The 22,373-nt window shown below is 35.5% G+C and overlaps 1 protein-coding gene and 1 pseudogene across 8 annotated transcripts in view; both read right to left on the bottom strand.

Annotated features, from left to right (window-relative positions):
• Window positions 1-22,373, bottom strand: part of THSD7A (thrombospondin type 1 domain containing 7A) — an 885,997-nt gene that overhangs the window by 104,652 nt on the left and 758,972 nt on the right. For all 8 annotated transcript variants that reach the window (XM_074379520.1, XM_074379521.1, XM_074379519.1 and 5 more), the window contains 3 exons: window positions 19,662-19,777; window positions 11,366-11,498; window positions 10,040-10,143 (listed from right to left, as the gene is read on the bottom strand). In XM_074379520.1, the coding sequence (XP_074235621.1) occupies window positions 10,040-10,143; window positions 11,366-11,498; window positions 19,662-19,777 (353 nt within the window). The remainder of the gene's footprint in view (window positions 1-10,039; window positions 10,144-11,365; window positions 11,499-19,661; window positions 19,778-22,373) is intronic.
• On the bottom strand, window positions 20,670-20,793 carry LOC120365538 (U2 spliceosomal RNA; annotated as a pseudogene).

Genomic DNA, 22,373 nt, shown 5'->3' on the forward strand with positions numbered 1-22,373 from the left:
TCAAGTGAGAGTACAAGTAAGGACACAATAATTTAAAGTCAGTAACATTTAAGATAAATTCTTTAAATTAAAGGAAATGCTTAAAGATTCAACAAATACAAACTTTTCAGAGTAAAAAGAAATCTATTAATGGTAAGATATATTTGCTTTTACTCATATATATAATACACGTTGTATTTTAGAGCTCTTAGCTTTTTCTGTAACTTCAGCAATTCACTCTATGGTAATGTTACCCTAATTTCCATCAGCCATCCATGCTGTCTCTACAGCTACATTTCTACATTCAAGTGCATACCTGGATATTTCAACTTGGCTAACCTTACCATGACCTGAAATATAAAATGTATAAAATACGTTTTCCAAAATTAGCTCTACTTTTAGATCCAGGATTTTTCACCAATATAACTATTCTTAAACTATAAATGTTGGAGATACAGAATCATGATCAACTTTGACTCTTTTATTTTTCTCCCTCCTTCTATTGTCTGCTACTAAGTCCCCAAAACATTTCCCTCCACAGTACGTCCACTATCCATTTATTTTTGCCTATTTTTATTACTGTTGTTTCTATGACTTCAACCTTGCATTGCTACAGCAGCATACTAGCTGGCATTCAGGCCCCATGTGTCTTATCTTTCTAATTTATTCTGTGCACGCTGACAGATTAAACACTGCTTTCATCAGGTCCTTGCTCATACCACTTATCGAACAAGGTCTAAAATACTGATCTTGACATTTATAGCCTTCCACAAAATCACCCCAGGCTTCAGATCACATCTGCAGAGCCTCAATCCACCCACTGTTTTGTGAACACATTTAATGTTTTTGTTTTTCTTACCTCAAACACTTAGCTTAGAGAATTGATCTTATTTTGTGTTCTTTTATCCTCTTTACTTCTTCTAATATTATGGTCCAGGTCAAGTCCCAACCATACTTTAAGTCTTTTCTCAGCTCTTTAGCTTCAAATGATTGGCCTTGCAACTGGTAAGTTTCAGTCTTTAATTCTCACGTTTTGGGTGACATTAACACTGATCTAATTTCCCTAACAAATAAAGCTCTCTTGTTTAAACATCTTCATTCTTTCCTAACATTTATAGCTTTTTCTACAGTCTTCTGAATGTAGTAACAGTGGAATGAACAACTGAAATTAGCAAGTCTATGCACTAGTGGGGACACAGAGTGGCTTCTCTATAGTCTTTTCTGTCTGATTTAAAGTTTACTATATTTTTGTCATTAAAAAATAGCAAAAGTTCACTTTTTTTTAAGTCTCTGACCACGTAAGGACGGACAAAGATGAAAACAGTAAGAATTTGGCAGCTTAATAATGTGGAGTTCTGAAAACAGCCACGACCATCAAAGAAAAAAATTTTGCCTTCTTGCAATAAGGAAAATATATTTCTCCCCTCTTAATTTTCTGCATTTCATGTTTGTATAGAAATATAAGCTGTAAGAATCTTTCATCTACTCAGGCAACAAAGAAAAAGACTGTCTTCATATGGAAGTTAAAGAGGTTGTTATGAATATATTTATGAAGAAATCACTTGTTATAATGCAACATTCTCTTCCCAGACACCCTGAAAATAGATAAGATTGCTGAAGTACAGCAAGCTGTTTGACAGGTATGCCAAGATTAGGAAGCACTATGTAAGTACAGGCAGAGAAAGAGACATCAGTAATAGGAAATCAAAAAAAGACCAATCAGAAAGATAGGAGAAAGTAGCACTGATGATGCTAAAGACCCTTTTATCTCAGAGGGAGCGGGTAACAAGTATTTGATACTACAAGGTGGCCACCCAGGATGAAGAATAAACAGTTTTCCAATTTGGAAATGAAAAGGTTCTTGGTAATCACAGAAAGAATAGTTTTTGTACAGACTGCCTGTCAAAACCCCAAAGGCCCATATACATACACTCAGTTGGGTTATGAAGGAACGGGAAGAGGCAATAAATTAACATTTAATGAAGACAGCATGTTCCAAGTGCTGTAAGTCTTTTGTGTTCTTAGCCTTAAAGGGAGGAAATGAATCATCCAAGGTTGTGCAGCTTAAACATAACAATTTGGAACTGAAACTGCTTTCACATTTGAGCTGCTTCTACTCTATTGTGTATTTCCTCCAGTTGTGTTTTACAAAAAATATAGCTTTCATCTGCTTTACCTAATTTTATTTCACATTTTGATCTCTGGGTATTGTTTGTGCATGTATTAAGAAAATTTGAATAATCCTAAAAGATTATTTGGTCCAAACCTTTTTTTTCTTTTAATCTAAATAAACTGAGATCTGGAAAGGTGGAAGGATGAGTAAGACACACTGTATTTATTAGTAAAAAAAAAAAAAAACAAAAAAAACTGAGACTAAAACATATTTTCTGATTCCCAAACTCATGCTCATTTTCATTATAAACTCTATACAGAACCCAAAATGGGAGATGATCCAAGATGGCTGAATAGGAATGGCTCTGGAGTGCAGTTCCCAGTGAGAATGCAGAGGGTGAATGATCACTGCATGTCCAAATGAGTTTTTACTGCCCCACAGACCAGGAGATTCCTGGGTGCAAAACTTCCATGAGTCTCCAGCACGGCTGTGTCAGCCAGTGTAGTGGGTATCCGCAAAAAAATTCACAAAAAACTGGGCGGCCGTTTCAGCTGGTGCCTGGAATGCCTGGGAGACAGTTGCCCATTCAACTGAAAAAAAGGGGCTAAAACAGGGAGCCAGGTGATGTGGCTCAGTGGGTCCCACCCCCACAAAGACCAGCAATCCTAAACGCTCCAGATTGAGAGTTTCACAGCAAACAGAGCTGGACCCAGGATGGTCCAGCTCTGTTGGGGGAAGGGCGATCACCATTACTGAGGCAGTCCACCACTACTGAGGCAGTCCACCATTACCGAGGCAGTCTGCCATTACAGAAACAGTTCACCATTACTGAGGCAGACCGCCATTACTGATGCAGTTCTATTTATACTATAAACAAAACTGCAAGGAAGTTCACACAGCAGCTGGGCAGAGCCCACGGCAGCTCAGCAACACCTCTGCTGGCAGACTGGGATTAGGCTACCTCCTTGCTGGGAAGGGAATCTCTGAAAAAAGGCAGTGGCATGTCATGAACTTATAAATAAAGCCCCACCTTCCCAGGACAGAGCACCTGGGAAAAAAGGGCGGTTATGAGTTCTGCTGCAGCAGACCTAAACGTACCTGCCCAGCAGCTCTGAACAGAACAACAGAGCTCACAGCTCTGCACTTGAGCTCCTATAAGGGACAGACTGTCTCCTCAAGCAGCTCCCCAACCCCCGTATATCCAAAGAGACACCTCATAAAGAAGAGCTCAGGCTGACATGTGGCAGGTATCCTTCTGGGACAAAGATAACAAAAAAAAGAAACTGGCAGCAATCCGTACCATTCCACAGCTGCTGCAGATGATCCACAGGCAAGCAGGGTCTGGAGCGGACCTCCAGCATTCCTATAGCAGAGCGTCCTGACTATTAGAAGGAAAACTAAAAAACAGAAAGAAATACTTCATCATCAACAAAAAGGGCATCTACTCAGAGACCCCATCTGAAAGTCACCAACTACAAAGACCACAGTTAGATAAATCCACAAAGATGGGAAGAAACCAGCAAAAAAAGATGAAAACACCCAAAAGCAGAACGCCTCTCCTCCTCCAAGGGCTCACAACTCCTCACCAGCAAGGGAACAAGGTTGGATGGAGAATGAGTCTCATGAATTGACAGAAACAGGCTTCAGAAAGTAGGTAATAATAAACTTCTCTGAGCTAAAAGAACATGTTCTAAACCCAATGCAAAGAAACTAAGAACCTTGAAAAAAGGTTTGATGAATGCTAATAAGAATAAACAGCTTAGAGAAGAACATAAATGAATTGATGGAGCTGAAAAACACAACATGAGAACTTCATGAAGCATAAACAAGTTTCAGTAGCCAAACTGACTAAGCAGAAGACAGGATATCAGAGATTGAAGATAAACTCAATGAAATAAAATCAGAAGGCAATTCTAGAGAAAAAAGAGTGAAAAGAAATGAACAAAGTCTCCAAGAAATATGGGATTATGTGGAAAGACTTATGTTTGATAGGTATACCTGAATGTGATGGAGAGAATGAATCCAAGTTGGAAAACACTCTTCAGGATATTATCCAGGAGAAACATTCCCAATCTAGAAACACAGGCCAATATTCAAGTCCAGGAAATATAAAGAACACCACAAAGATATTCCTCAGAAATAGCAACCCCAAGGCACATAATCATCAGATTCACCAGGGTTGAAATGAAGAAAAACATGCTAAGGGCAGCCAGAGAGAAAGGTTGAGTTACATACAAAGGTAAGCCCATCAGACTCATAGCAGATCTCTCAGCAGAAACCCTACAAGGCAGAAGAAAGTGGGGGCCAATATTCAACATCCTTAAAGAAAAGAACTTTCCACCTAGAATTTCATATCCAGTCAAACTAAGACTCATAAGCAAAGGAGAAATAAAATCCTTTACGAAGAAGCGATTGCTCAGATATTTTGTCACCACCAGGCCTGCCTTACAAGAGAAAGAAGCGCTAAACATAGAAAGGAACAACCAGTACCAGCCACTCCAAAAATGTACCAAATGGTAAAGGGCATCGACACAATGAAGAAACTGCATTAATGAATGGGTCAAACAACAAGCTAGCATCAAAATGGCAGGATCAAATTTACACATAATAATATTAACCTTAAATATAAATGGGCTAAATGCCCCTATGAAAAGAAACACACTGACAAATTGGATAGAAAGTCAAAACCCTTCAGTGTGCTGTATTCAGGAGAACCATCTCACATGCAAGGATAAACACAGACTCAAAATAAAGTGATGGAGAAAGATTTACCAAGCAAATGGAGAGAAAAAAAACAGTGCAGGAATTGCAATCCTAGTCTGATAAAATAGACTCTAAATCAACAAAGATCAAAAGAGATGAAGAAGGGCATTACATAATGGTTAAAGGATCAATGCAACAGAAGAGTTAATGATCCTAAATATATATGCACCTAACACGGGAGCAGACGGATACATAAAGCAAGTTCTTAATGACCTACAAAGAGACTTAGACTCCCACACAATAATAGTGGGAGACTTTAACACTCCACTTTCAATATTAGACAGATCAATGAGACAGAAAATTAACAAGGATATCCAGGACTTGAACTCAGAGCTGTGCCAAGCAAACCTAATAGACATTTACAGAACTCTCCACCCCAGATATACAGAATATACATTCTTCTCAGCACCACATTGCACTTACTTCAAAATTGACTACATAATTGGAGGTATATCACTCCTCAGCAAATGCAAAAGAATGGAAATCATAACAAACAGTCTTTCAGAACACAGTGCAATCAAATTAGAACTCAGGATTAAGAAACTAATTCAGAACTGCACAACTTCATGGAAACTGAACAACTGGCTCTTGAATGTTGACTGAATAAACAATGAAATGAAGGCAGGAATAAAGATGTTCTTCGAAACCAATGAAAACGAAGACACCATGTACCAGAATCTCTGGGACACATTTAAAGCAGTGTCTAGAGGAAAATTTATAGCAATAAATGCCCACATGAGAAGCAAGGAAAGATCTAAAATCCACACTCTATCATCAAAATTGGAAGAGCTAGAGGAGCAAGATCAAAAAAACTCAAAACCTAGCAGAAGACAAGAAATAACTAAGATCAGAGCAGAACCGAAGGAGATAGACACACAAAAAATCCTTCAAAAAATCAATAAATCCAGGAGCTGTTTTTTAAAAAAGATAATCAGAATAGACAGACTATTAGCCAGATTAAGAAAAAAGAAAAGAGAAGAACTAAAGAGATTCAATAAAAAACGATAAAGGAGATATCACCACAGATTCCACAGGAAAGCAAACTAAAATCAGAGACTACTACAAACAACTCTATGTACATAAACCAGTAAACCTGGAAGAAATGGATAAATTCCTGGACACCTGCATCCTCCCAAGCCTAAACCAGGAAGAAGTCAAAACCCTGAATAGACCAGTAACAAGAGCTGAAGTTGAGGCAACAATTAATAGCCTACCAACCAAAAAAAGCCCAGGTCCAGATGGGTTCACAGCTGAATTCTACCAGACATACAAAGAGGAGCTGGTATCATTCCTTCTGAAAGTATTCCAAACAATCCAAAAAGGGGGAATCCTTCCCACATCATTTTATGAGACCAATATCATCCTGATACCAAAACCCGGCAAAGACTCAACAAAAAAAGAAAACTTCAGGACAATATCCATGATGAACATAGATGCACAAATCTTCAATAAACTACTAGCAAACTGATTGCAACAGCACATCAAAAAGCTTATCCATCACGTTCAAGTAACTTCATCCCGGCGATACAAGGCAGGCTCAACATATGAAAGTCTATAAATGTAATCCACTACATAAACAGAACCAAAGAAAAAAGCCACATGATTATCTCAATAGATGCAGAGAAGGCCTTTGATAAAATTCAACAGCCCTTTATGCTAAAAACTCTCAATAAACTAGGTATCAGTGGAATGTATTTCAAAATAATAAAAGCTATTTACGACCAACCCGGGGCCAACATCATACTGAAAAGGCAAAAACTGGAAGCATTCCCTTTGAAATCTGGCACTAGACAAGGATGCCCTCTCTCACCACTCTTTTTCAATATAGTATTGGAAGTTCTAGGAAGACCAATCGGGCAAGAAAAAGAAATAAAGGGTATACAATTAGGAAGGAGGAAGTCAAATTGTCTCTATTTGCAGACGACATGATTGTATATTTAAAAGACCCTACTATCTCAGCCCCAAATCTCCTGAAACTGATAAGCAACTTCAGCAAAGTCTCAGGATAAAAAATCAATGTGTAGAAATCACAAGCATTCCTATATACCAATAACAGACTAAAAGAGAACCAAATCAAGAACGAACTGCCATTCATAATTGCTACAAAGAGAATAAAATACCTAGAAATACAACTAACAAAGGATGTAAAGGACCTCTTCAAGAAGAACTACAAACCACTGCTCAAGAAAATGAGAGAGGACACAAACAGATGGAAAAACATTCTATGCCCATGGTTAGGAAGAATCAATATTGTGAAAATGGCCATACTTCCCCAAGTAATTTATAGATTCAATGCTATCCGCATCAAGCTACCACTGACCTCCTTCACAGAACTGGAAAAAAAAACCCTTAAATTTCATATGGAACCAAAAGAGAGCCCACATAGCCATGTCAATTCTAAGCAAAAAGAACAAAGCTGGAGGTATGCTACCTGACCTCAAACTATACTACAAGGCTACAGTAATCCAAACAGCATGGTACTGCTACCAAAATAGAGATAGAGACCAATGAAACAGAACAGAGGCCTTGGAGGCAACACCATACATCTACAACCATGTGATCCTTGACAAACCTGACAAAAAGAAGCAATGGAGAAAGGATTCCCTGTTTAATAAATGGTGTTGGGAAAACTGGCTAGCCATGTGCAAAAAGCAGAAACTAGACCCCTTCCTGACACCTTAAACTAAAATTAACTCCAGATGGATTAAAGATTTAAACATAAGATCTAACACCATAAAAGTTTCAGAAGAAAACCTAGGCAAAATCATTCAGGACATAGGCATAGTCAAGGACTTCATTACTAAAACACCAAAAGCATTGACAACAAAAGCTAAAATACACAAGTGGGACCTAATTAAACTCCACACCTTTTGTACAGCAAAAGAAACAATCATTAGATTGAACTGGCAACCAACAGAATGAGAAAAAATTTTGCAATCTACCAATCTGACAAATGGATAATATCCAGAATCTACAAAAAACTAAAACAGATTTACAAGAAAAAAACAAGCCCATTCAAAAGTGGGCAAAGGATATGAACAAACACTTTTCTAAAGAAGACACATATGAGGCCAACAAACATATGAAAAAATTCTCATTATCATTGGTCATTGGAAAAATGCAAATCAAAACCACATTGAGATACTATCTCACACCAGTTAGAATGGCGATCATTAAAATATCTGGAGACAACAGATGCTGGACAGGATGAGGAGAAATAGGAACACTTTTACACTGTTGGTGGGAGTGTAAACTAGTTCAACCATTGTGGAAGACAGTGTGGCGATTCCTTAAGGATCTAGAAATTCCATTTGATCAGGCAATCACATTACTGGTTATATATCCAAAGGATTATAAATCATTCTATTATAAAGACACATGCACACATATGTTCATTGTGGCACTGTCTACAATAGCAAAGACCTGGAATCAACCCAAATGCCCTTCGATGAGAGACTGCACTAGGAAATGGTGGCACATATACACCATGGAATACTATGCAACCATAAAAACGATGAGTTTATGTCCTTTGCAGGGACATGGATGAATCTGGAAACCATCATTCTCAGCAAACTGACACAAGAACAGAAAATCAAACACTGCATGTTCTCACTCACAGGGGGGTGTTGAACAATGAGAACACATGGACACAGGGAGGTGCGCATCACACAATGGGGTCTGTTGAGGGGACTAGGGAGAGATAATGGGGGGTAGGGAGTTGGGGAGGGATAACATGGGGAGAAATGCCAGACACAGGAGAAGGGAATGGAGGCAGGAAACCACATTGTCATGTATATACCTATTCAACAATCCTGCATGTTATGCACATGTACCCCAGAACCTATAGCGCAATATATATATATATATATATATATATATATATATATATATGAACTGAAAATGTAGGTAAATCTGTGCTTGATTTAAGAAGGGATCAGCAGGGCATGCAAAGAAGATTTCATATCACTCAGTCTCTCAAAGAATGATTTGAAATGGAGAAGAATGACTTTCAGTTCTGTATACCCTAATAATGCAACTTTCCTACAGTTTCTATAACTATAAAGGGAGTCACAATAACATTTTATCCTAAGTTGATGGTGGAAGATACATAATGAGAATTGTGCAAAAATAAAATAAAATTCTAAAAATTACTGCAACTAGGAATTTAAGATTATTTGGAAACTAAGTTTTATGTTTCAGAAGAAGGCTTCTAAATGGAAGATTATAAATACAGGGGATTTTTTTTTTAACAAGATAGAAGCTTTTTTTTTCCTCAAAAAGGCAGTTTTTTCATCTTATAGAAAATTAAGTCCCAGATAAAATCATTAAAAACGGGAATTCTGCTCTCTATGTTCAAATTTTTATGTCAACCTAAAATATATAACTACACATGAGAGAACAAAATATGTTTTTTATAAATTAAATAAAGTTTCTTGCATATTCAATTACATATTAAGCTACATTTGAAGTATACAGCAGGAGCTATATTCTAAAAGTCAATATAAGTAAAAATAATCATGTACTCTTTAAATACTGAATTGGTTATGCCTGGAAGAAACAACATATTTCAAAGCTTGAGATTTATACATTCTCTATAATATCTAGTAAATAAGCTTCAAACATTTTCATTATCCGTTTCTGCAAGATTCCATGTTATTTAGTGCTACAGACTGCAGATAGGTAAGTCTGCCATTTAAAAATCAGTACTAAATATGTACAGAATGTGGATAGCCATGAATATGATAGGAATGTCATTCTGAGAACTTCTGAAAAAGTTAACAAATTCTATTACATAGTATATATGCACATACACAATGCATATAGACGAGGAAGTAAAAATCATACTGTTTATTAAGGTGGCAAGCAAAGGGCTATGGAATACTTCAATCTAAAAACAAACCAAAAGCTTCAGTGTACCATCTATGTCATAACTGAAAGTTTGGCCTGACTTTCTTTCAGATATAAATGAGAGAAAAATTCAGAGTTATGAGCTAATGCCACAAAACAACGGGGACAATTTAAAAAGACAAGTTTCCATGGCCTGATGTTTTGTGGAGTGGCTCATAGCAGATTTATATCTGCCTTGCTCTGTTTGCTAAGCATGGTGTCAAAGTGACAAGCACATCAAAACAGTGGTTAAACTAGCGATGTTGGAGAAATGAACTGTGGAATGGGGCTTCCCACCTCTTGCCTGTCGCCCAGGCCCACAGCCTTCCTGTGCTCCAGGGCTGTCCTGTTGCACGCTCCAAGGGACTAATTGGCATCTGCGCCATTTGTGGGTCTTCCACCTACAAGACAAGAACAGAAGCCCGATGGAGAAGAAGCAAAAATGCCAGGGAAATCACAGACACACAGCAGCATGGAAACATGCCTGACTATTGCAAACAGGAATTTATTTAACAATGCTCAGCTCTATTTAAATTTAATTTAGATCTCCATCGAGGTTTTAGAAGCAGCAGCATTAAATACCAAAGTACTTTCTCTGGCAGTGAAGAGAAGAGTACATCATTGTCAAGTTCTATAGGACTTTGTGGAGAACTTTTAGACTTTTTAATAATTAGGACTGCCAACAGATGCAACAGACCGCCCCAGAAGTGATGCGTGCCATTTAAATAAAGTACATTTATTTTATTCAAGTTATGAAACTGTATTCAAGGCATGAGTCTTTTGTATGGTGCTCTTTTGGTTCACCCTGTAGGAGTATCTCGGCGACTGTAATTACAGTACACTTTATAAAAACAAATTCCAAAAATAAGTAAGTTTGAACCAATAGTGGTCAATGATCATGGTGTAAACATGACAAGTATTTGTCATCTCAGAATTAAGGCTGATACATTAAGATGGCAAATTTGACAATAATGTCATCTTAAGTAATTATTTTGGGATTAATTGATGCTGTAATATTTTATTTACTGTTGGGACTGCAAACATACACTATGTCAGATTTCTACTAGGTATTTTCTGTCTTAATCATGAGGAGGTAAAATTTCTCTAATAAGTTATCAACATGATAGCCTCAATAACTATGATTTTATTTGAGGTGACCACAAATGAACACAACAGACATCTTATTAGCATCACTGAGATACCGTTGTCATTTCCGAAGCTAGAATACCAGCATTTATGAGAACAAACAGGTGCTCTTTGGAGCCAGAGGAGAAATACTGAGGCTATTCTTCTGAGTGAAAATGAATTGCTTCCTAAAGCATGTATGTTTCATAATTATTAATCACATTCAGCATTTCTTATACTTTCTTCCAACATAAGACACTTCCCTAAACTACTGTAGCTAATATCACACCTTGGAAATGTATAAAAGTATTTGTCTCCTTGATAGCAAAGCAGCTCTCCTGAAGATGAAGAGACAAGAATGGCAGCTACAGCCATCAACATCCCCACCTCCACTGAGCCTGCGGAAGCGTGTTGACTTCCTTTCCTTATCCTAGGAAATAAAGTGGAGTTGACGTATTTGTTCAGCTCCTCCCTCACGATGCATTTCTCTAATCCTACCTGTAGCTCTGGCACACTGGAGGTGCCTCGCAGGCCTTCTCTTCATAGAGAGGATCTGTGCAGTCTCGGCCCCCGTTGGCCGGCAGCTGGATGATGACCCGATGCCTAGACTGCTTCCGGATACCGGAGCCCCCTGCAATGAAGCAGCTTTTTAACCTCTGTACTTTGCACTGGTAAGATAATCTCTAAGTACCAGTCTGTGTGAAGAAATTACACTTCCTCCAGCGCCATGTGCTTTGACAAATCTGAGAGGCTTCACCTGATCTAAACATTCACCAAATTCCCCACAATAACATTTCTATCAAAAACCCCATCAATTCATATTTAAAAATGGACAAAATGTGAAGAATGGAGAAAACAATTCTGCAGTCAACTAGCCTTCCTAAGGTGCAGTTACAAAGTAATTGTTCTTTTGTGTAATTTTTTCCCTTGAGGAAAATGACAGATCTAATTAATTTATTTGCCTCTCCCTTAAGTTTATTTTCATGCTTTTTGCCTAGCCCTGTTTACCACATGGGACTCATACACATGTAATGAATCTTCTTCAGGAGAATATATTCAGTGCTATAATGTGAAATTTTATTTCTTTGTTATTCATTTAATTTGAAATGCGTAACTTGTAAATTATTCCGGTCATTTATTATTCATGCTAAACAGTCTAAGATCTTCAATTCAGGTCACATTCTAAACATCAGGGATCTACAGTAAAAAAGTGGTTTATTAGAGGCAGACACAGACTTTTTAAAGAAGCAGTCAAAATAGCAATAATTACTATAAGTAAATAATTTCAAAGGATGTTAAAAATGAGGAAAATTAACATATACTTTCAATAGAGACATCAATTTGACAGTATGAGTGATATAAGGATTCGAAAATCTTTTTGTATAAAGAGCATATAGTGTATACAACTTGCCAACTTTAATATACTTCAACTAATATTATATCTACTTTAAGGATTAATAGCTGCATGGTACAAGGTTTTACTTACAAAATAATTCTCTAAAGAATCATGTTAATATAATCCTCTTGATGTATTTACATTATTTGGTAAGATCTTCAAATATTTGATACACAAATTACAGGAACAAATATTTTCAAGGATTTGCAGCTCCTAACAATTAAAGTTTAATGAGAAATCAAATGAAACCTTATTAAGATACTGTGGAAGTGGTATGTATGATCTGATGATTAGAACATTTCCATAATGGAGTATCTTTTCTCATGAAGTCAAGGATATTCTTCAACATGGTCTGGGCAACTGAATCACTGCCATGTTTAGAGAGGACTCCTCTATTGGATGGGAGACTGGTGATTCCTAAGTGTCTGACTTCATAGGAGAATCTCTTTACCACTACCACCATCACCACCACCACCACCACCACCACCACCACCACCACCACCACCAACGTATTTCTGGGCCTATACCCAGAATTACTAAATCAGAATCTGGGAGCTGGGTTTGGGAATATGGTATTTAAAAATCTTGCCAGGTAACTGGGACAAAGGGCTATGTTTGAGGTCTATTGAAATAAATGACCTTGTAAGTCCTATCACAATTTAAGATTCTGGCCTTACATGTAACTTTTCAGAATTATTATTCCCATTGTGGGGTGTCATCTGTGCTATTAATGATGGCATAACTATTTTAATGAATCAGTGGAATACTACAGGTAATGGAGTAGGGAATTGGGAGCTACAAGTACTGGGCAGCAGAGAATTAAAGTATTTGAAAATACTACCATGAACTTTTAATTGTAACAGTAGCAGTTTGAATGTCAGCTGCAACTTTTACATGTTAAATATGATTTATCTAGGGAAGATCTAAGAAATGTGAACAGGACTTTTAATAAATTGCTAATGCAGTCTCCACCTATTATATTGTCCAAATGACCTGTATTTTAGGGCCCAGGTGATAAATTCCTTTAATAATTCAGAGATAGGGAAAACTTTGTTTCCCTTGACAATCTGTTAAGAATCCATTGTACTTCTATTTTTTGCTTTGGTCACCAGAATCTCAGAGCTAATTTTCTTCTCAATTGCAGGAGCTTGCCTCAGCTTTGGTTTTCTAGCATAATTTTTCTCTTCTTCTTCCTTTTACCCCCTCCCATATTTACTACTTGGCTTTGCCCTTCTTTTACAATTTCTATTACTTTTTCTTTTATGTTTGTGATCTGTGCATAATCTTATTTTTTTTTTTAAGTATACAGACTAAATAATTAGACTCCTCATGTGTTTAGCATTGGGGAAAGCAGGGTAGCTTCTGTTTGCTTGTTTTTTTAACAGGGACGTAAGACGTAAAGGGCTCAAATGGGTTTTTGTTTCCCAGTTGGTCAAAATTTTTAGAGGCAATTACTCTCCAACCTGCAGCTAGAAGACAGACACAGGATTAAGACCAAGGGATTTGGGGACTGGGAGAGACAATGAGCTCAGCATTAGTGTCACCTCACAGACTAAAGCTCCTGGTTATTAACTATCTAGATGGCACCTGGTGCATAGCCAGGGCTGGTCTACTTGAGGACACAGCTACCAAACTTTAATGTTTCAATTCTATTTTGTTTGTTGATTTAAAAGAAAAAATGTCACTTAGAATGCATTTCTGAAACATTCTCCTAGTGCCTTCTCATCACAAACTCCACAAATTAGTACAAGATATATAAGACTATGATGACTTTTTCACATCCTTAATGGATTCCAGAGTGGCAATCCATTTATTCTGATAAAAAGCTCAAATTCCTTAACCTGGCGCAGCCCAAAGGATAGATTGTGACATGATTAAGGCAGAACTCCTCAAAGCCATAACACCCAGAGAAGTTTAATGGAGTTACACAGGAAGTGTCATGACATCCATGTTTTTACTCACTGGGAGGTCTGTTTCTTCTTAGATTGCAGTTAAGAATTGCTTGTGCACTCGAAGTTACAGTACTGTAGAGTTCTGCGAGGTTATAGAACCCTCAGATCAAAGAGCAGAAAAAAAGGAAGCTATAGAGCACACATTAAAAACAAAAAACGGAAGTTTCCTCTCTAATAACTTGAGTTGGCAAACTTGGAATTTTATACCTTTCATCATCCCGTTTGTATTTATGCTCATTTTATTATATGTGGTTGATATATGTGTAGTGTTTCTATTCATCTGTGTGTTTTACACCTGAGACAAGAGTCACACATAGTAAGTGCTTAACAAGTATTTGCTGAATGCACATATTTTTTTCCACATCTTCTCAACTGGATTATTAGTTAGCACCTTCTATTTCTTTCCAACTATTCCTTTATAGTAGTAAGCACATGGGTACCAACATTGTGCTTTGAGGATTGATAAAAATAAGCTATCATCTTCTTTTCATTGGAAATAATATATATGGGAAAAAAATAAGGGTACCTGCCTTCAATGTTTATGCTTAAAAATGCTTATCTAGGATAGAAATGGAGAAAACAAATTGTACATCTAGCAAATAATTATGTAATGATACGGTATACAGATTCAGAAGGCATGTAATTTCTCACACAGTTATAGCATTTTTCAGATATTTTAAGACATTCAAAATAAATTTCACTAGAGAAATTACTTGATGAAAAGGATTTAAAGGGCAGGAAAAAATGGATTCATTAAACTGGAAATGGGATGGACTGCAGGTTGGACCAGCATAGTGATAGGAAATTGAAAAGGATGGGGAGGAAGGCAGCAAATCACACTGCCATGTGAGTACCTATGCAACAATCTTGCATGTTCTTCACACGTACCCCAAAACCTAAAATGCAATTAAAAAAAGAAAAAAAGAAAGGGTACATTTCATCCAAGAAGGAAAATGTAAAGGTAGCATTCATATCTCTGGTGGTAATTCTAGTGTTCTAGTGATTTAGAACATGAGGTAGAAGAAGCCTCTGCAATATTCCTGCTATCTCTCAAGACAATAAATGCAGTGAGAAAAAAAGGAGCAAATCAAATTTGAGAAACCAGATTATTTGATCAAAAGTATTGATTTTTTTTTAAAAATGAGAGGTACAAATAATTTATGTGCCTAAATTATTTCTATTTTTTAAAGTGCCCTTTGTCAAAATTTATAAAAATTTGAAAAAAAATTAGCAACTCACTGGTCTAAGGATTAAACTACATTCCACTCAATACTGATCTTATATCAGCATTGATATGTCAAGGGATATTTTAGGTGAAGGCTGAATGACATTTCAAACAACTCCTTTGGTTCTTCCTGGAATCCTATTCTTTTTTATTTCCTGTAATAGTACCGTGTATTTTACTCCTTTAAAGTGCTTTTAAAAAGAAGGTTGGTCCCGCACTTTAATAAGTCCAACATCCTTGTAAAATTTAAACTTTACTTGCAGAATTAAGTCAAAAGAACCACCCCATTCTTGAATTAATTTTCTGCTGCTATTACCTCTCCCTGAACATTCAACTTTGTTTAGCATTTTTAAATAGTATGTGTAAGTTGGTGTAATTTCAAAATGATGCTTGGATCATTTCCATTTCTTACCAAATAACAAAAAAACTAAGCTCAGTCATTGCTTTATTTTCTTCACAACAAAAGGCTAGCTTTCTATAACACCACTGTCTATTCTCCATGACAGCAGTCTCCGGGCAAAACAGAAAAGGCTTCTTCTAGAGCACAAAACATCTTGGCACTATGATTCAGTAACAACCCCTTCTATCACTCCCCAGACTGTAAAAAATTTTTATTTCCTCAATGCACAATCGTAGTGATTCTTTTAAAATAGGAGTGCCTAAGTTTAGAGTTTCCAAACCCTTTTTTGTTGTAGGAGACACAACATAAGTTGCCAAAGAAAACACTCAGCTATCATTCCTTGCTCCAGATGACACGACCTGTGTTCAGGGAAACATGGCTCTGCCTCTTAGGCAGCCTCTTGCTTCCAAGAGACTGATTCCCAAGTTGGCATTTTTTACTCCTCTGCCACTACCATCTCAGGAACTCCAGGAGAGGATAGTATCCTAGTAGCACCATGCATTTTTACTTACAGAGGTTTCCTACCTTGCCCCAAGGGACCAGCCAAACTAAACTCATCATGCCTTACATGACTGTCACTCACCACAAGAGCCCTCCCCAGCTCACGGTCACTTATCATCACCCACAGCACTACCTACATGTATAACATGATTCAATTTCTCATTCCTTTACATTCCCTAGGCCTTCCACCACTGCACCCACTGGAACTCATCATCACCCACTGGTTTCTCATCTTCAATCTCTTCTGGGAAAGTTTCCTTTACATCCTGGGCTCCAGTGGGCTGCTCTTTCCAAAACCACATCTTTCTCATGGTCATTTAATGCTTTCCTGATGTTTCTAATCCCCGCTTGGAATTCTTTCATGTTTCAATTAAATTCAAGAGATCTTCTTGAATTCTGAAGAACTCTTACTCCTCCTTTAAATACCATTTTCCTTAATATATTTGCTCTCACATGATTATTCCATTCTTTTCCTTAGAGCTCTTTCTGTTTTACCACTAAACCTTGTTATTGAACCATGTAAGCCTTACATTGTCTGGGCTGTGCAGAAATATTCTATATGTTAAATGTAATGAAATCTTCCTTGATGTCAGGGACTGTGATTTCTCTACAAGACCATTCGTGTGCTACTTATATACAGGAATCAATAAGTAATTAAATATTTATGCATATATACACACTTAAGTACTGACTCAGTTAAGACCTGTGTAGCATTCACAATCTATTCATTCTTATCTAACTGCTAAGAAGTTTTCTTAAAGTATTATGTGAGTTATCACCGTGTTTTACATTTTTTATTTTATAAATGATTAAACAGCAAAGAGTAAATCATTTTCTTCATACTGTAAAAATCATGAATTTAAAAATCATGTTATTTTCTTTTCAAGTATGGTGTTTTTATGAGTAAGAAACCTCTATTTTTTTCTTTCCTTTCTAGACATGTATAATAACAAAATCGCAAATGCATTTTCAAGAACTTAAGAAAAAAATATGTAGGCTACTTAAAATGGTCCAAATTTCTGGACACATTCCAATATCCAAAATTATTTTGAAATAAATATCTAAAGAAATTAGAAAAATTCTGATTCTTCACTTTTATTAGTGATTACTCCAGAATCAATTCAGTAAAATCTGTTCTGTTCTTTTTTTAAGCTTTACTTCCTTGAAATACTTTATATCAAGTCAACTTTTTAAAAACAGTATTTTACACAATACACAAAAATATTCAAAATAAGAGAAAGGCAAAGTCTTTCCACTTTCAAAATTTTCAGTTAAAATTTGTTTTAGACTATTAATAATTTGGTTATAAATGTAACTGCACATGTTTTGGAATTATTAGTAAATGAGCATATTTATATTAACACAAAAGATCAAGTACAAAGGCATCAAGAATAAAATCTGTAAATTTATTAATTCTATATAATTAACAATGCTTTTTAATTGAATTAATAACCAACAATTACCACCTATAAGAAACTGCCATAATAGGTAAAATATTAATCTATAATAAAGTACTATTCTTTTGTAAACATGCCCAGTGTTGTTCAGCTTTTAAAAAATAAAGGATTGGGAGGCTGAGGCAGGCAGATCACTAGGTCAAGAGATCGAGACCATCCTGGCCAACATGGTGAAACCCCGTCTCTACTAAAAATACAAAAAATTTAGTTGGGTGTGGTGGCACGCACCTGTGGGCCCAGCTACTCAGGAGGCTGAGGCAGAAGAATTGCTTGAACCCAGGAGGCGGAGGTAGCAGTGAGCCAAGATTGCGCCACTGCACTCCAGCCTGGCGACAGAGCAAGACTTCGTCTCAATAAATAAATAAATAAATAAAAGTAAAAATAAAATAAAAAAAAGGAATAGGAGAAGAAAATCTGGATTAAAATGTCATGCAATGACACTGCATAACAAGTTTATGCTATCAACCTGTTTATAAAAGTTAATGCTTACATCTCCTTTTAATTTGCTATTAGTTATTTAAATGCCTTAAAAGACTCTTAAAAATATTTGCAGTGGCTTATGCGTGTAATCTCAGCACTTTGGGAGGCTGAGGCAGGTGGATCCCTTGAGACTGGGAGTTTTAGACCAGCCTGGCCAACATGGCAAAATCCCATCTCTACTAAAGATGCAAAAATTAGCCAGGTGTGGTGGCATGTTCCTGTAGTCCCAGTGACTTAGAGGCTGAGGCACAAGAATCTCTTCAACCCAGGAGGTCTAGGGTGCAATGGGCCGAGATTGAGCCACTGTACTCAAGCCTGGATAAGAGAGTGAGAGACTCTGTCTTAAATACTAAAATAAAATAAATTAAAAAATAATTTTCTATCTCTTTTCAGTTTGTGGTTTAATATTATTTGATTTTTCAAGGGTGCTAAATAGAAAAAGCATCAAAAGAAACTTATGTTTCAACCATATAAATTTATAACACAGTAAAAGTATCTATTGTTAAATTTATAATCCATAAATGATTTGAATAAATTTTGACAATTTAAAATATCTGTTAAGCTAGAAGCTGATTCTTAATTGAGTCTCTCCAGTGTTGAGAAACATGAATAAAATAAAAGCATAATGGGAATTTAGAAAAAATTATCTGTATTTGTTGAGTGAATAAGATAAGAAACAGGAGACAGTGTCATTTATAATACTGCAGGGAAATTTGGGTCAGTTATTGTATAAGTCACCTGGAGGATGTTGATACCTTTCTCATCAGCAATGAGAAAAGATCCTGTCCTAGAGGGTAAAGAAAGAATTATCAAAGTATTTGACTTGGTACTAAGGAGTCTTTGTCTGTAAGTAATAAAAGCAAAACTAAACCAAACTGGGGATAAATACTCATAAATTCCTCCTGACACAGAATATGTTGGCAGAGAAAAAATTTGGCCATTTTTCTCTTTCTTTTATTCCTATTCTTGTAGCTGCATAATTGAATCTGTAGCAAATCTAGTCACATGTCATTTCTTAATATTAAGTAGGTTGAAAGCCATGTTTACAGATAAAAGCACTGTATATCCTTTTAAAATACACAAATCACTATATATTCTTTCAGAAAATGTGAAAGTAAACATTATTAATACAGTAAGATTTAGAATCCTTCACTTTAATCTATATCATACATTTTCAAGTCAGGCTTTGGAATAAAATTCACTTGTTTGGTTTTCTCAAGCTATGTTATTTTCTAGAGGGAAGCTAAAATTTTATGGCACCCATATCAAATCAGGTTTGCACAGCCCTGTACAAAACTCACAAACAATGCTGACCAGAAGACCTCAGAAATCTACCGAGGGCGTTTTCTAGGTGAACCGCCTTCCTGACTCTGCAGACCATACCTTCTTTACATGAAGAAGGGCATGATGTCCAGTCACTATAGGGGGTCACAATACAGTCCTTCTTACAAGGAAGCAGACAGGGCCTTACAGTTTCAGGTCGAAGGCTTTCAGGACATCTATGAAAGCAAAGGGAAATTATTAGGCTTCAATAGAAAGGAAGAAAATTAGATAATTTAATTTCTCTAGACTTTTCACTGATAAAATCACAAAACAAGTCACTCATCTATATTATTTAACTTCCAGGTGCCTTTCTTTCTGCTACAGGCAAGAATTATACAACTAAATTGATTGTTTCAAACTGGACCTCAGTAAAGCTTCTCAAGGCAAGATGTGCAGATTTACTAAGAGCAATGATGCTACTGAGAACCAAATATAACAACCGCCCCTTATCCTCTTATAATAATCTCTCTATTAATAAATATTTGTATGCTAATGTATTTTATGAGAAATTTTGTGGAAATTTAAATTATGAATTTAAAGATCTAATTCTTTAATATATATTTGTATGACTAAATAGGATTTTTGCCTATTATAAGTTTCTAGGTTATTCTACACTTTATTTTTACAAAATACCTACTTTATAAAATAAATTTACAGTGGAGTATATTCTTTACACAGTAGTCAAAATACAATACTGTATTAAGAACTACATATTTAATAATAAATAAGAAAATCAAAGTATATTAATCAATCTGATAAGCAGTTTTTGCTTTATTCATGGTTTTATTTAGTGTATCTATGTTTTCTTTTCCATTACTCCCTGGTTTGAATTATGGGATTTAATATTTCTTATGTTTTTATAAGCTACATTATCTTTTTTGGAACAAAAATAATGAATATAAATACAATAAAGGTAGTAAATCAGTAGCTTAAAAAAATGAAATACTGTATGCTTGACATAAATTGTGGTAAAATTATTGTTTTCAAAATAACAGCAAAAATATATTATTTATTGGGAATACAAGAGAAAGATAAGAATGAAGAACACGGAAATGTCAAACTTCATATAAGCTTTCACTTCTTAAGCGATAATAGGAAGCTATGCACAGGTTTAAAATATACTGTCATGTTCAAAATATACTTATTATATAATTTTTTACACTTGATCTTAGCCAAAAGGCTGAGAAGTAATAATTTTTATATTTCCCAATTCTTCTCTGCTTTTTCACGACCTGATACTACTACTGCTATAGGTCAAACGCTGATCATGAGCCTTAACATGAGAAAAAGATGTAGCTTAGAAAACTAAAATACAATAACATAATTCATATAATTAAAAGTAACAACTTAGATTCTGATTTCTAAGCAATTCTCTTTTGAAGTCATATAAATCCTTGCCATATAAGCTAATAGGCAATGAAGAAATAATCTAAACAACTAGTACAGTTCTTGTTAAAATAAACTGGCAAATCAGATTCTAAAATACTATATAAAAGATAATTCAAATATTTTGTAGTTCGAGATAAATTATCTTTTGTCAAATAAGTTACTCAGGATTTCAGAAGTGAACTATGAGTAAAAAAAATCAACATGAGAAATATATTTCCCATATTTTTATAGTATTTTGCTGATACTTCAGTTTTGACATAGCTTGTATTATAATTATTTATGTCCATTTTCTTTCTCATACATAAATATTATGCTTTATTCAATTATATAGATCCATGTTCTCCTCTTTTACTTGAAAATCCTAGTGTATATTTGGAAGTGAATTTTAAAATATATAGAATCCAACATTTCAAAAATAATCTTTTTGATATATCTTCAGCTGGAATTTTCCTAATTTCTATGACTATTCAAAGTCATGAACAACAAAGAAATTCAGATTTGAATCATAGAAGTGAATGTATTATTACAATTTAGACTGTAAATCACTAGAATTATAATTAAACTCTACATATAATTCAGTTAATTCTTTTGGAACTATAAAATTATTGGTCAGTAATTATTATTCTCAGCACTTTTTTTCAACAAGGCAATTTCATAACTTTAACAATGACAGAGTGTTACTCAGCTGCATGCTCCTCAGATATTAGCCCTGAATAAATCAATGGAATTTACAATGTTATCATTGACAACCTCCAACTATTCTGTTTTAGTTGAGAAATAGTCACAGCAAGATTCTTGGCTGACTGTGGAGAACAAAATTACAAACAACAAAGTTGTTAAATGAACACACAAAGATAAATTATACAGCCTAGGTGACATCCAATAAAATGAATTTGGACTTCCTTTGGTAAGGCAATTGGTTCAGTCAACATGCTTCTTTTATCCTTTGTACTGTTTGTATTCAGTGTCTATGGTTTAAATCAAGGAATTGATTTTCCCCCAAATCTTATTCAAGGTCAAATTAAACAGATGTGATAGGAGCTGAAGTTTGTTACTGGGAGGATAGATAAGATCAATAACATTGATTTTACCATTGCACAGTAATCTGTTTTATTAAGAGAAGTTTAAAACAAATTTTTAATTTGCATTTTTTGGTCCAAATACCTAGTATTGGAAACCATTCACTGAATTTAACCTAGCATTTAGGGAGAAGGACAGTAACTTTTTCTTTTGAATTCACAGTATTGGCTTGATTTTCTAGAATTTTAAAGGCAAAGTACATCCATTTGATTTAACAAGTCTATAGATATATACAGGTCATTGAATGAAGGCTGCAAGGGCGAAGCAAATTTTTAATGAATGATTGTGGTAGTGTGATGTGGG

This window comes from Saimiri boliviensis, chromosome 10, assembly GCF_048565385.1.
Source record: "Saimiri boliviensis isolate mSaiBol1 chromosome 10, mSaiBol1.pri, whole genome shotgun sequence".
Taxonomy (NCBI): domain Eukaryota; kingdom Metazoa; phylum Chordata; class Mammalia; order Primates; family Cebidae; genus Saimiri; species Saimiri boliviensis.